Source organism: Rhinoderma darwinii, chromosome 2, assembly GCF_050947455.1.
Source record: "Rhinoderma darwinii isolate aRhiDar2 chromosome 2, aRhiDar2.hap1, whole genome shotgun sequence".
In the NCBI taxonomy this organism is placed as follows: domain Eukaryota; kingdom Metazoa; phylum Chordata; class Amphibia; order Anura; family Rhinodermatidae; genus Rhinoderma; species Rhinoderma darwinii.
Window position 1 is genome coordinate 127,788,265 of NC_134688.1, and position 16,463 is coordinate 127,804,727.

The 16,463-nt window shown below is 44.7% G+C and overlaps 1 protein-coding gene across 1 annotated transcript in view; it reads left to right on the forward strand.

Annotated features, from left to right (window-relative positions):
* The first annotated feature begins 13,931 nt into the window (after positions 1 to 13,931).
* Positions 13,932 to 16,463, forward strand: part of EPSTI1 (epithelial stromal interaction 1) — a 112,283-nt gene continuing 109,751 nt past the window's right edge. The window contains exon 1 of the mRNA XM_075850243.1: positions 13,932 to 14,130. Coding sequence (XP_075706358.1) covers positions 13,946 to 14,130 — 185 coding nt within the window. The 5' untranslated portion in view covers positions 13,932 to 13,945. The remainder of the gene's footprint in view (positions 14,131 to 16,463) is intronic.

Here is a 16,463-nt window from a genome sequence, read left to right on the forward strand (position 1 = left end):
GATTTCCCACAAAGTGTAAGTGGCCTAAAAATATAAACAAGGACAAATAAGTAACATTAAAAGGAATATCCAATAATATTACAATCACATGACTCCTGGTCAGGCACTCTATCTTAAATCTATTACCGATGACGATGTGGCCAGAACCATGTCCAAAGACACAACCCTAACAAATGCCCGTTGTCCTGAACTCCCTGTTTAACCCTTTGGGTTCCAGGGTGTCCAGTTCATAAATCCATTTTAATTCAAGTTTTTTAAGGGTCTTTTCCCTATCACCTCCTCTCCTCATTGGAGCTACCCCATCAATTATTCTAAATCGCAATTGTGAAATATTATGTCCGAATTTAATTAAATGTTCTGGAATCGGTAAGTCTACCTTCTTACTCCTAATGGTATACTTATGCTGGTTCATTCGTATTCTACATTCCTGAGTGGTTTCTCCCACATATAAGAGTCCACATGGACATTGAATGATATATATGATAAAACTGGAAAGACTTGTAAAGAATTGTTTAAGCCCACATGTTTTCCCTGTCCTTGGATGTACCATCCTCTGTAAGCCCATCGGTGACCCCACGATGGGATAGCAGTATGTTAAGGGTTGCCATGGCAGCCAGGGACCTAAAAATGTTACCTGATTATATAATTTATGTGATGAGTAGTATGATGTCTCATTCTTAACTGTATGTCATAGAGGTTGTGCCCCAGATATATAGATGCTATAGTTACATTTTCTAAGTGATCGGACATGCTCTCTTGGTACATAAGGCAAGTGTTTCAGAATTCTCTCCCACCACCCTGGATCCCTAAATTTAATCATGATAGGTGTCTAATAGTTTATAAATTATTATTTTTCCCCCGTTTTTCCCCTTACCCTTCAATGTCATTTATGATATATACTCCCTATTTCCCTCTACCCTCATCTGCTCCACCTATTTGCAATTATAAATGCAGGGCGGGCTAAACACCCTACCACGTACCTGTAGTAGGGCCGGCCGGCTTCTGCAGCTCCTCTCCTCCCTCTAGACCATTTCTTATAGTAAGCCTGTCACACAGTGAAAGTCTATTCCTGTGTAACAGGCTAAGCACTCACTGTTTCCCCAACAACTAAAGCATTATCAACATCTCAACAAAGTATCAAATTGGTAGCAAAGAGTTGTGTCTTTTTTTATACCATAAATGTCCACCCCCTTCAATGGTGCCCTAGGCAATAATCTACTCTGCCTATCCCTTCTTCTCCTCAAACACTCTGTTCACCAAACTTTTGGATGCCAATATATGCTTAAGGTTGTTTCATTTTCTCTGCCTATTCTCCCTCCACTTTCCTTCCTTCCATCCCTCTATTTTCTCCTAGTTTATGTTTTTCATATATTTGGAAAAAAACTTATTTTTTTCTTTGAAAATTTAATAAAAACATAAAAAAATAGATACTCCATTCACTAGAAAACAAAATATAAAAAGTGCCAGGCAAGTGTCTTCCATAAATATATTGCTTTAAAATGTATAATCCACTGTGCATTTAAATCATATTAAAAACCTTGCATAAAAGAAAGAATTAAACTTGAACAATGAAATATTGATGTCCATACAATCCCATGCATTTCTTTGTTCTGAAATTAAGCTTTTCATAATCTGGAAAATCATTATACTTCAAACAACTGTGAAATAAACATTGACACCGGCTTAAGTGGGTGTATTGGAATGTCCACTAATTAGGCGCATCAGCTATTTACCTACTGGGTGTTTATTGATCTTTTAGCACTGACATGAGAGATTCATTTAAATAAATACATTATCAAAGTAACTATGTTTTCTGCTACATTTAACTTAATTTGCTTTTTTTTTTCTTCATAAAACCCAGTATTATTTTATAGATTTCCAACAGCCCGCCATTAAACATTTATTGTGCAAATAATTTCAGTATTATTGATAGATGCAGAGAATACAATTGCAACTCTTTTTCTCTAAATCTATATCAATGGTAATAAAATTCCGTAACATATTAATCTCTATATTTAAAGCCTAGATTTATTACCACTTCCACATTTACGGGTGTGGTTTTAGACAGCTATGAAACGTAATAAAGCTTATAAATATATGTTTCTGAAAATAAGCTTAGCCAAAATGTGAAACTAGGGGAGAGTATCACCCTAAAAAAATATATGTCTTTTGGTCACAGATACAAACTTCTTCCCATTGGCAATGACTTGCTACAACTTACTGTGTCTGCAGGTATGTTCATATGGAATAGGTGATGACCTCATCCAACTAGGGCCAAAATGAACCCCAACCCCAACCATAAGCCATATTGTGTTCTACTGGAACCAACGGCTACAGACTTTGATCATGTCCTCCCAATACCATGCCCAACCATGATCGTGTGACTGTGACCTACTTTGACACGCTGTTTGTCTAGCCATTACTGATCAAATGTGATCTTGTGTGATCTTGTCCAACCTTGACCAAACACAATCATGTCCAACCACAGCATTTGCCACTGTAGCGGACTGCAAAAGCAGTCAGTCCATGATTGACTGTGTACGATAGTAAATGTTGTAGACTGCAATTGTAACTGACCAAAACCAACTGTGGGCACATCCGACAATGGCCCCAATAGCCATGTACAACTATGTCTAAATAAGGCCATGAACAAATGCATTTCTGTCCAACTGGGACTGTGATGACCGCAACAGCTACTGATCGAGGTCGCATCTGAACGCAATAATGACAGACTTCACCATGAGTTATTGTGATGTATACTCATACATATATTGTATTCTTTCTGCTATCATTAGCTTTTTACACCAACGCTGAAAAGCACTACAATCCTGCTCATGTGTAAATGGATGTTGTAGTGACAACTGAAGGCCAGTGTGAAAATTGCAGTGATAATAATGATTTTGCAATACACTTTTAAATTGATAACTACAACAAAAACAAAGATAAACACCTTAAAAAAATGAACAAAGGAGGTAATTTTCTATTGATAGATTTCCTTAAAAATGCATTTGTGCCATTAAGCATTAACTACATTTGTCATGGCTGCCAAGTTCCTTTCTGTTCATAGAATCGTTGACCCCGGAAAAAACATTTATTTTCTCCTGTTTAAGCTGAAATCCATACTTTTTTTTATTATTTTCGGGATCAATTATGAATTGTTCCTTTGCCTTTTAACATTTATTATAGCTTCAACTTCATACATTCTAAATATAGTCTATTATAGTTACGTCTTTTATAAATATGCATCTTAAAAAAATCTTTTCACAGTGTCTCAGACTAATAAAGTGCCAAATATGTCGATATTTCATACAAGAAAAATGATACTATAAGGGTATGTGCACACGATAACGACAATTACGGCTGAAATTACGGAGCTGTTTTCAGGAGAAAACAGCTCCTGCATTTCAGACGTAATTGCTCGTACTCGCGTTTTGCGAGGCGTCCATTACGGACGTAATTTGGAGCTGTTCTTCATTGAAGTCAATGAAAGACGGCTCAAATTACGTCCCAAGAAGTGTCCTGCACTTCTTTGACGAGGCTGTCATTTTACGCGCCGTCTTTTAACAGCGACGCGTAAAATTACAGGTCGTCGGCACAGTACGTCGGCAAACCCATTGAAATGAATGGGCAGATGTTTGCCGACGTATTGGACCCGTGTTTTCAGGCGTAATTCGAGGCGTAAAATGCCTCGTTTACGCCTGAAAATAGGTTGTGTGAACCCAGCCTTATACTCTTTGTCACGGTATGTGGGTATGTGGACCCACTAGGCCGCACCGCCATAGCGGGGAGGCAGCTGGCCAAACAACAGAGCACCCCAGTAATACAAAGTCCCGCACTAGGGTACCTGGCTAGTCCAGACAGTGGCCGCAGCTCTGGCACGGATGGATGTGGGTGCAGCAGGTAACGCCAGACGTAGCGGATGACAGCAGGTGCCGCAGGTTGCGCCAGACGTGGCGAATCACACTGGATGTGGAAGATGACACTGCACGTGGCAGATGACACAGGACGTGGCGGATGAAAAAGGACGTGGTGGATGACATAGGATGTGGCAAACGACAGCAGGTGCAGTAGACACTACTCCAACACTAGTAGGCACAGGAACAAGAACACAGCACGGGATACAGGAACAGGTAACAGGGCACGGGTAACAACTGGAACGGGAAACACTAAGGGACCATTTGCAAGACAGACTTGGGATACACTAATAACACTCAGGCAAGGATCAGAAGGGCAGGGGCCCTCTTATAATCCAGGAAATCATGTGAGTTGATGATGATGATTGTTTTCATGGGACATTGGACTGGAGCAGAAGTGAGCGCTGGCATCTCCTGGGAAGGAGATGGGGACCAGTGCTCACTGATCCATGGCTGCGGGCGTCGGGAGGTGAGTAAACCTGATGGCCCGCGGTCATGGACGCTACAGTATACCCCCTCTTACGCCCCCTCTTCTTGGGGCCAGAGCGAGAAAGGAACTTCTTAATGAGAGCAGGGGCATCGAGGTTCTCCTCCAGCTCCCAGGACCTCTCCTCGGGACCAAACCCTCTCCAGTCCACCAAATAGAAAGTCCTTCCTCCTACCCTTTTGCAGTCCAGGATCTCCCTCACCTCGAACACATCAGAAGAACCGCTGGGAGCAACTGTGGAACTGGAAGTCTTGGTGTAGCGGTTCAGGACCACTGGTTTCAGGAGGGACACATGAAAGAAGTTGGGGATTCTGAGGGTAGGAGGCAGCCGCAGCTTATAGGAGATAGGGTTTACCTGTTGCAGAATCTCAAAAGGACAGAAGAACCTGGGAGAAAACTTGTATGAAGGCACCTTCAAATGAATGTTCCGTTAGGACAGCAAGACTTTGGTACCTGGAAGATACTCAGGTGGCTCTCTTCTTTTTGTATCCACTTTTCGCTTTATGCGATCGACTGCCAGCAAAATAGAGGACCGGGTCTGTTGCCAGATTTGCAGAAAGTCCCCAAATGCAGAGTCAGCAGCGGGTACCTGAGATGTAGTCGACACTGGAAGAGGGACTCTAGGATGTTGACTGTACACAATGTAAAACGGAGTGGAAGTGGTGAACTCGCTTGTGTGGTTGTTGTACGAGAACTCGGCCCATGGAAGAAGCTGTACCTAGTTATTATGCTGTAAGTAGATGAAGTGGCAGAGATAATTCTCCATGATCTGGTTGATCCTCTCGACTCGGCGATAGGCCAAGGAAAAGTCCAATCTCACATCCAGGAGTTTACAGAGGGCTCTCCAGAACTTTGAGGTAAACTGAACCCCCCGATCGGACACAACGTGAAAGGGAAAGCCATGCAACCGAAAGATGTGCTGAATGAAAAGACTCATCAGTTGGGGAGCAGTAGGTAGGCTGGTTAGCGGGATAAAATGTGCCATCTTCGATAACCGGTCCACCACCACCCAGACAGTGTTGCCTCCTGCTGAGGGAGGAAGGTCTGTGACAAAGTCCATCGCAATGCGCTAGCAGGGGGCATTGGGGACAGGCAGAGGTTGAGGCAGGCCGGCAGGCTTGGAGTGAGTAACTTTGTTAGAAGCACACACCGTGCAAGAAGAGACAAAGTCCACAACATCTTTGGGTAGCGTGGGCAGCCAGAAGTGACGAGCAATCAGGTCTCGGGTTTTACGAACACCAGCGTGCCCAGCCAGTTTAGAACTGTGTCCCCAGCGGAGAATTCTTCTCCTGTCTGCCAACTGAACAAAAGTCCTCCCCGGAGGGATATCTCTAACCTACAAAGGATTGACAGTGACAGTGCAGGACGGGTCTATGATACTTTGAAGGGACTCCACCATGTCATCCGTCTCAAATGACCTGGACAGGGCATCGGCCCTCACATTCTTGTCAGCAGGACGGTAGTGGAGCAGAATTTGGAAACGGGTGAAGAACAACGACCACCTGGCTTGATGGAGATTTAGTCATTGAGCGGACTGAAGGTAGGTGAGGTTCTTGTGGTCAGTGTAGATCAGGATGGGGTGAGCTGCACCCTCTAGCAGATGTCTCCACTCCTCCAGAGCCAATTTGATGGCCAGTAGCTCCCGATCCCCAATAGAGTAATTGCGCTCTGCAGAAGAAAAAAGTCTCGAGTAGTAGTCACATACTACTGCCTTTCCTTTGGAGCTCCTCTGGAACAGAAGTGCACCTGCACCAACAGAAGAAGCGTCCACCTCCAATGAAAACTGCCGAGATACGCCAGGATGATGGAGGATCGAGGCTGAAGTGAAGGCTTTTTTGAGACTAGAAAATCCGAACTCTGCCTCTGGAGTCCACACCTTGGCGTTCACACCCTTCTTGGTAAGGGTAGAGATGGGAGCTGTTAGTGATGAGAAGTTTGAGAACTTCCGGTAGAAATTGGCGAATCCCAGGAAATGCTGTATGGACCTCAGGCCTTGAGGATGTGGCAACTCCAGGACAGCTCTCTCTTTCTCAGGATCCATCTCAAGGCCTTGATCCGAGATGATGTAGCCCAGGAAGGGCAGAGAACTCTTCTCAAAGACGCACTTCTCCAGCTTGGCCTCTAAACGGTTCTCCCTTAATCGTAGTAGAATCTGACGTACATGCCTCTGGTGAGTCGTCGGATCTGGGGAGAAAATCAAAATATCATCGCGATAAACTACAACACAGATATAGAGGAGATCTCGGAAGACATCATTAACGAATTCCTGGAAGACCGCAGGAGAGTTACACAGTCCAAATGGCATCACCAGGTATTCATAGTGCCCGTCTCGAGTATTGAATGCCGTCTTCAACTCATCCCCTTCACGGATTCGGATCAAATTATAAGCCCCACGCAAGTCTAGTTTAGAAAAAATTCTGGCTCCTCGTATACGGTCAAAAAGTTTAGATATAAGTGGCAACAGGTATTTGTTCTTGACCGTGATGTGGTTGAGACCACGGTAGTCAATGCAGGGTCGAAAGGATGCGTCTTTCTTTTTAAACAAAGAAGAACCCAGCCCCGGCAGGGGAGGAAGACTTTTGTATGAAACTCTTCTCCAAATTCTCCTTGATATAGGCTGACATGGATAGAGACTCTGGCAAGGAGAGAGGATATACCCGTCCTCGGGGAGAGAGGCATTAGGAACGAGTTCAATAGGGCAGTCATAAGTACGATGTGGAGGCAGCGTTTCAGCCTCCCTTTTGCTGAAGACATCTTCAAACTGAGCGAAATGGGGGGGGGGCAGTCCCGCCAATGATTGAGGCAGAGGAGGCTGGACAGGATGAATCTGCAACAGACAATGACCGAGGCACCATTGACAATTGACCATTGGAGAACCTCTACAGAACTCCAGTCCAGGACTGGGGCATGCAGTCGAAGGCAAGCCAGGCACAGCAGAACAGGATTGATGGCCTTGGGCAAAACAAGGAAAGAAATAATTTCAGAATGAAGGACTCCAAACTGGAGCTTCAACGGCTTGGTTTTAGAAACGATCGGATCAGGCAGAGGCAGTCCATTCACTGCAACAGCCAAAGATGTCTCCAGGGGATCTGTGGGCAAATGGAGATGATCCATTAGCTCCTTTTGAATGAAGTTTGCTGCGGACCCGGAGTCTAGATAGGAAGAAACCCGATGCGTCCTCTCGCCGGATACTAGGGTCACAGGAATAGTCAACTTGGAACAGAATGCTTTATTTTGAACTGTTCCACCTAAGGTTACCTCTCCAACCAATCTTAGGCACTGGGGTCTCTCTGGCCTCTGGGGACACAGACTCACAATATGGCCTCCAAGGCCGCAGTACAGAAGTGCGTCTGCGTTGTATCTCCTGGGTAGACAATTTGACACAGTTCATCTGCATAGGATCCTCTGGTGGAACGACTGAGGAGGATAGTAAAGATTGCTGGAAAGTAAAATCCAGCCTAGGAAGTTCTCTCTCCCGGAGAATCTCTTGGGAACGCACCCAGATCCTCATGTCAACCCTGGTGGCAAGTAGGATAAGATCGTCCAGGGGAGATGGCAGATCGCGAGCGACCAGCTCATCCTTAATCCCAGAAGACAGTTCCTGCCTGAAAGTGGCCACCAAAGCCTCCTTGTTTCAGGTTAATTCAGAAGCCGGGGTATGAAACTGAATGGCATACTCGCCCACGGAGAGGTCTCCCTGGTGTAGGGTCAGCAGGAATGTAGCAGCCGAAGAAACTCTGCCAGGTTCCTCAAAGATCGTGCGGAAAATCCATAAGAAGCACTGCAAGTCACGAGTCTCTGGCCCCTGATGTTCCCACAGAGGATTTTCCCATGCCAGGGCTTTGCCAGTAAGGAGAGAGATGATGAAGTCGAGCCTGACGTCATCATAAGAGAAGGCCCTGGCATGTAGTCTGAAGTGTATCCGGCACTGATTCAAGAATCCCCTGCAGGTCCTCGGGTCTCCGTCATAGCGTGGAGGTAGCGGCAAGAAGCACAGGGGATCGGCACTGGTATAGACAGGAAGTGGATCAGGAGGAACAGCAGGAATGGGTGCGGGGACGACTGTGGTTGGAGCAACCAGCCGATGGGCAATGGCGTTCACGGACAGGAGGAGTTGGTCTTGCCGTGACTGGAGCTCTTGCATCTCGGCCAGCATGGCTCGTGTCGTCAAGGTCTCAGGTTGAGCAGCGGGTTCCATGGCCTGAGCCTACTGTCACGGTATGTGGGTATGTGGACCCACTAGGCCGCACCGCCATATTGGGGAGGCAGCTGGCCAAACAACAGAGCACCCATTAATACAAAGTCCCACACTAGGGTACCTGGATAGTCCAGACAGTGGCCGCAGCTCTGGCACGGATGGATGTGGGTGCAGCAGGTAACGTCAGACGTGACAGATGACAGCAGGTGCCGCAGGTTGCGCCAGACGTGGCGAATCACACTGGACGTGGAAGATGACACTGGATGTGGCAGATGACATAGGACGTTGCGGATGACACAGGACGTGGCGGATAACACAAGACGTGGCAAACGACAGCAGGTGCAGTAGACACGACTCCAACACTAGTAAGCACAGGAACAAGAACACAGCACGAGATACAGGAACAGGTAACAGGGCACGGGTAACAACTGGAACGGGAAACACTAAGGGACCATTTGCAAGACAAACTTGGGATACACTAACAACGCTCAGGCAAGGATCAGAAGGGCAGGGACCCTCTTATAGTCCAGGAGTTGATGATGATAATTGTTTTCATGTGCACGCTGGCCCTACGGGACACAGCGGACCGGAGCGGAAGTGAGCGCTGGAGTCTCCTAGGAAGGAGATGGGGACCAGCGCTCACTGATCCTTGGCTGCAGGCCTCGGGAGGTGAGTAAACCGAACGGCCCACAGCCATGGACGCTACACTCTTCTAACAAATGTGCTCATAAGACTTAGCTAAATGGTAAGGTAAATGTTGCTTTTATTAACATCCTTCAACCCTTTCCATGACACTACCAGTTCATGGTCTATCAATACTTTAATGTATGCAAATAGCTATCCCTCAGAACAAAGAAGTCTTCACCTTTGTAGTCAGATTAATTTCTTACTATATGTTTATAGTGGATGAAGCTTTGTTTATCTGATATAGAGCTCTTAATGTACTGCAAAGACATAGATCTAAGAGAGAACATGCTGTCTACTTGCCGCCACCACTAGAGGGAGCTTACTGCATAATGTTATTGGAAAATAAAACATGCATGCAAAATTATCTTAATTAATTGCTTAATGGGGTTGTCTCACCGTTAAATATTATATTATATTTATAAATATTATATTCATTGTATAAATCATAAAAAATGAACAATGTTTGCCATTGACATGCTATTACACAAAAACAATTCAGTTAAAAGTTATGTCGCCCGCGGTCGATGATACAGTAAATCTCTTGGTTCTTAAATTTCTCCCAGTGGTGCTTAGAAAGTCTTTGAGGTAAAAGAGATCCTGGACTACAACAAGGTAGGAGGGGGGACACTCTACCTGGAAGATTGGAAGGCTTTCGGTCCTGAGGAGAGGTCTTGGGAGCCTGAAGATAATGTGGATTACTTAGCTCTCTTAAAAAAATTCTTCCTACGCTCTGGACTTAAGAAGAGGAGACGTAAGGCGAGGGATACTGTCGCTGACCGCCGGCATATACCACCTACCGGCAGCCGCAAAAGCAGGCCTCTGGATCCTGGCCGGAAACTCCTCCCACTGAGACGCCAGTGCACACTGCTTTATCCTCCTGCTGTTGCCCGCAGGGTGCATGCGCACGCTCGTCCCAAGTCTTAAATGGCCAGCGCACGCACCAGGAAATTCACCCCAAGCCAATCCCAGCATACCCAGGACTTTAAAAGGAACCCTGCACACTTCCTTTTTGCTTGAGCAATCTTGTGTTTTCCCAGTGTTTGTCATCCAAATGGTTCCTTAGCTGTACCCTGTATCCCTTATCCTGTATTCCGTGTCCAGTATCTGTGTCCATTGTCCGAGATGACTTCAGTGTTCAAGTCCATTAACTAAGACGACTTCTGTGTTCAAGTCCATTGTCCGAGACGACTTCTGTGTTCAAGTCGATTGTTTGAGACGACTTCTGTGTTCAAGTCAAGTGTCTGAGACGACTTCACCATCTGTGTCCGGTGTCCTTGCCAAGTCCATTGTCCATGACGACTTCTGTGTTCAAGTCCATTGTCCGAGACGACTTCTGTGTTCAAGTCAAATATCCGAGACAAGGTCGGATAGTCCGGCACCAGCCTGCTTCTGATTATACGGCACAAGCAGGCAACCCAGGTACTTTCTCCCTAGTGACTGTCATTGACATTTTGTTTGATCAGCTGCTACTACGCTATGGCGGAGCGGCCCAGGGGGTCCACATACCTCATAGCCGTGACACATTGTATGGTGCCACTTTGTGTTCAAAGTGTATATCAATGAGCACATGCACCTAATGAGCTGAGTGCTGGTGGACAGGTATTCTCACTCAGATTCAGATATGAACCCTTCACATGCCAACTCAGTCTTATTGTTTTATTTTATTATATTTTCATTGGTTTCTAAAGGAGAGCACAATGTGGAAGTCACACACTATGTATCTTCACTACTCTGGATCCCACATTGCCTGCCGGGAAAGTAAGGTCTTGTTCACACAGAGTTTTTTGCAGGCAGCAAATTCTGCCTCAAAATTCTGTTTGGAATTTTGAGGCAGATTTTGATCTGCCTGCACGCAGTTTGCCACGTTTTTCGCTGAGTTTTTTGCTTGTGCCTATTGAGCACCACAGGCAAAAACGGGAGGCATTTTCGGATGTTTTTTGACGCGTTTTCCGATGCGGCTTCCATGTCAAAAATGTGTAAAAAAACTCTGTGTGAACAGGGCCTTAGAAGGAACTATATTGACAGCTGTCAGACAGGGAAGGAGACTGATTCTGCTCAGAGCCCCTCCCCCAGCAGCACAAATTAGCAGCAGCACCAAGGGAGACACAGGGAAGCTATAAAGATGAGAAATGTATTTTTAAATGCAATATACACTGCCAATTTCCTCTAAAATAGCTATTAACCTTTCTGTATTTTTGGTATGAAAATTATTTGTGAGATAACTCCTTTAAATAGAAATAGAAAACATATAACTAAGAACACTGCAATATCAGTTACACAACTTATATCTGATAATGAAAATAAACTTCATAAATGCCTGAGATTTTGCTGATTCTTATTTTATTAACACCTTTATTACAAGTCAATGCTGATTCATCTAGCGCTCCCATGTTATTTGTACATTTTAATTTCTTGGAGATTTGGTTGCTAAAAAAACCTAGTTAAATGTCAGTGAAGTATAACAATCACATTTTCTCCCTTTGACAGCTAATTTCTAAACATGTATTTCACAACTGATTAATTGCTAATGTCAGACCTCTGAAAATTTGCCTTTATTAAGATTTTTGTGCAGCTTCTACTAAGTAAATGTGTAAATAAGGACAACATATTGTTAAATATAACTTTGGACAGTTCACCTTATTAAACTAGAGCTGCACATTAAGGGCAGATACAGACGGACGTTGCATTTTTGCGCGCGCAAACAACGCAGCGTTTTGCGCGCGCAAAAACCATTTGACAGCTGCGTGTGTCATCCGTGTATGATGCGCGGCTGCGTGATTTTCGCGCAGCCGCCATCATAGAGATGAGGCTAGTCGACGCCCGTCACTGTCCAAGGTACTGAAAGAGCTAACTGATCGGCAGTAACTCTTTCAGCACCCTCGACAGTGAATGCCGAACACAATATACAGCAACCTGTTAAAAAAAAAGAAAAAGTTCGTACTTACCGAGAACTTCCCGGCCGTTGCCTTGGTGACGCGTCCTTGGTGACGCGTCCTTGGTGACGCGCCTCTCTTGACATCGGGCCCCACCTCCCTGGATGACGCGGCAGTCCATGTGACCGCTGCAGCCTGTGCTTGGCCTGTGATTGGCTGGAGCTGTCACTTGGACTGAATTGTCATCCCGGTAGGTCAGACTGGAGGAAGAAGCCGGGAGTTATCGGTAAGTCAGAACTTCGTTTTTTTTTACAGGTTCATGTTTATTGGGATCGGTAGTCACTGTCCATGGTGCTGAAACAGTTTAACTCTTTCAGCACCCTGGACAGTGACTATCTCCGGACGTCGCGTACCGGACATTTTTTTGCCGGGTTCGGCCAAAACGAGTTCGGCCGAACCCGGTGAAGTTCGGTTCGATTGTCCGGGTTCGCTCATCTCAAAGACACTCCATTTGGATGTTTGGAAACACGTGGTGCTTTTCTGGTTACATTCATCCTTTTGACAGCTGGTGCGCTGTTTCAGTCGGTTCGCACGGAAGTGCTTCCGTGCGACCTGCGTGGTTTTCACGCACCCATTGACTTCAATAGGTGCGTGATGCGCGAAATACGCGGAGATATTGAACCTGTCGCGCTTTTTGCGCAGCTGACAAACGCTGCGCAAAAAGCACGGACTGTCTGTACTGCCCCATAGACTTGTATTGGTCTGTGCGTGGCGCGTGAAAAACCACGCGGCCCGCACGGACCGAATACACGCTCGTGTGAATCCCCCCTAATTCATGCAATAAAAACTCTGCACAGATTCTATTTGACACACATTTTATATTGACTACATGTGACTTAAAAACTCCCTGATTTCTATGAAAGATAAAGTGATGGTACACCTTCGGGACCACAGTAACTAATATGTTGTAAAAAACTGCTTTAGGAGCAATCCTCTAAGGGTAAGACCACACGGAGACGCACTGACCCGGCAGCGATGTGGCCTGGAAACTGGACAAGCCCTTTATGTATGTTTCGCCTGTGGCTTTCTCAACCTTGCTCTTGAGAAAACCACCGGTGAAACTTACATTAAAGTGTAGCTAAACGTTTGACAAACTTGACAGAAGTTTGGATTGGTGGGGGTCCGAGCACGGAGACCCCCACCAATCGCTAGAACGAAGCAGCTGAAGCCCTCGTGTGAGTGCTCAGCCGCTTCGTGTCTGTTTGGCTTTTTCCGGAAATAAATGTGTCAGTGTACGGACTCAATAGAAAGTTTATGAGCCCGTACTCTAATACATCGGCTTTCCGGATAAAGCCAAACAGAAATGAAGCAGCTGAGCGCTCACACGAGGGCTTCAGCTGCTTCGTTCTAGCGATTGGTGGGGGTCTCAGTGCTCGGACCCCCACCAATCCAAACTTCTGACATGTCACTATGACATGTCAGAAGTTTGTTGAACGTTTAGCTACACTTTAAGTGTTCAAAGTTACCAAAGTTGCTTTTTTATGCATAAGCATGAATACATTTTTTAAATTCATGCATTGAGCATTCAGTATTTAGTCTTTTTTTTTAAGTATAAAAAATAATCTTCTTACTTTTATTTCCTAATAGAGGGAGTGGAAACTCCCTGAGGCTGGTTAAAGAGAAAAAGGCAGTAAAAGGGAGTGGAGCAAGCTGCATGACTGATCTGCTGTCACTAGTCACAGTACTTGTATCACTACTTCCCCAGAGAATAAGAAAGCAGCACAGTATGTATGGAAAAAGTACATATAGCAGAGGTGGAAATGGGAGCAGAATTCAAAACAACCACCAGTCTCAAGGAAATAATAACCAATTCAACACCAGGATGGGAGATGAGCAGCATCGAGACCCTGGCCAGGATGATGTAAATATACAGCCTGCTCCTGCTCCGCAGGCTCCTCAAGAATCCCAGTAGTAAGTTTTATTTGTTTTAATTTTCAGTTCCATGTACATTAATGTTGGCTGTGATTATGAAACTATTATCAATGGCATCAGAGTCTCATGGGAGGTTCAAAAGGGAGGAAACACATGACTAGAGATGGCCAACAGGAATATATTGAAATGGTTTATTAGCAATAATGGCCCTGGAATATGGATGTTCATCCATTGGTAAATTTTCATACAGGAGAAAAGAGAGAAATGATCTAGCGCTGTATGAGGATAAAAGGGATACTATGTTCCCACTTTTATTGAATCAAAAATAGTATTAAAAATTGGCAAGAGACGCAGTGTCAGGGTGGTTTATAATGCGGGCTGTTGCCCGAGCCAATGTAGTATCCCTTTTATCCTCATACAGTGCTGGATCATTTCTGTCTTTTCTCCTGCATTATCTACCGTGGGCCATCACGGGGATCCGAGCGAGGTTTTGCATCTGAGACGCAGGATTGGTGAGCTGGAGGTTTCCTCCCTTATTTTTTTCTCTAAATTTTCATACCAAATAGTAACATGAGAAACACTACATTACTGGGATTAACATAGAAGTGTTCTCCTAAATTAATGCAGTTGTTCTTATTTGCCTTAAGAATTCAGGGTCATTTCAGTATAGTGATAAGCACTGTTTTAATTTTTGCTGGCGGTTTATAACCCCTGCTCTATAGGATGAACTGTATAGTAATGTCCTAAAATCTGTGCTCTATGGTACAACTGCATGCTAGGTTTCATTTCTCTTGATCATCGTTTGTTTCACTTTCGTTTCCTCTTTCTTGCTGTCTTGTGAGACAATGTAATAAGAGCTTGGATGATTCTGCAGGCTTTACCTCACAGACTACAACAGCGTTCAGTACTTCTAAGCCTATGGCAATGTCTAAAGGAATGATAAGTTGTATTTACTAAAAAAAAAGTATCTATTACCACACAGACCCTTTCAAAAGATTGTCCATTCTTACATACTGTAAATAAATCTTATTCATTAGATTATGCTCACCATTTTCAAGATCTCTGCGTGTTGATAGTGAATGAATACATTTTTGTTGACATCTGGAAGCTGAAAACCTGTACAGACCTAAAACTGTTCGCAGCTACAGTTCAGAGCCATTTCTAGAGAAATTCGTTTAGAGGACTACACACTTTTTTTTTTTCTTCTTAAAGAGGCTCTGTCACGAGATTTTGCAACCCCTATCTGCTATTGCAGCAGATAGGCACTGCAATGTAGATTACAGTAACGTTTTTATTTTTAAAAAACGAGCATTTTTGGCCAAGTTATGACCATTTTTGTATTTATGCAAATGAGGCTTGCTAAAAGTACAACTGGGCGTGTTTACAGTAAAAGTACAACTGGGCGTGTATTGTGTGTGTACATCGGGGCGTATTTACTTCTTTTACTAGCTGGGCGTTAGGAATGGGAGTGTATGATGCTGACGAATCAGCATCATCCACTTCTGTCCGTTAACACCCAGCTTCTGGCAGTGCAGACACACAGCGTGTTCTCGAGAGATCACGCTGTGACGTCACTCACTTCCTGCCCCAGGTCCTGCATCGTGTCGGCCACATCGGCACCAGAGGCTACAGTTGATTCTGCAGCAGCATCAGAGTTTGCAGGTAAGTAGCTACATCGACTTACCTGCAAACGCCGATGCTGCGGCAGAAACAACTGTAGCCTCTGGTGCCGATGTGTCCTCGCTCGTCCGACACGATGCAGGACCTGGGGCAGGAAGTGAGCGACGACACAGCGTGATCTCTCGAGAACACGCTGTGTGTCTGCACTGCCAGAAGCTGGGCGTTCAGAAGAGAAGTGGGTGATACTTCTCGTCAGAACGCCCAGCTAGTAAAAGTAGTAAACACGCCCAGATGTAACACACATAATACACGCCCAGTCGGACTTTTACTTTAAACACGCCCAGTTGGACTTTTGCAAGCCTCATTTGCATAAATACAAAAATGGTCATAACTTGGCCAAAAATGCTCGTTTTTTAAAAATAAAAACGTTACTCTTATCTACATTGCAGTGCCGATCTACTGCAATAGCAGATAGGGGTTGCAAAATCTGGTGACAGAGCCTCTTTAACTTCACTGACCAAACAAAACAGCCAGACTGTGACTGAATTGTTTCCCCATACAGTAAATAAATAATACTGGCATATGGGGACTGAATAATACCCACATACAGTGACCAAAAAAATATCTCCGTACAGTGACTCTGAATAAAGCTTGTTTTTTTTTTTCTTTCAACAGTCCTTTTATTAGTTTTTGAGAAATAAGACTAGGCTCTATTCAAACGACAGGGTCCGAGAGTCGGCCGATAAAAACTG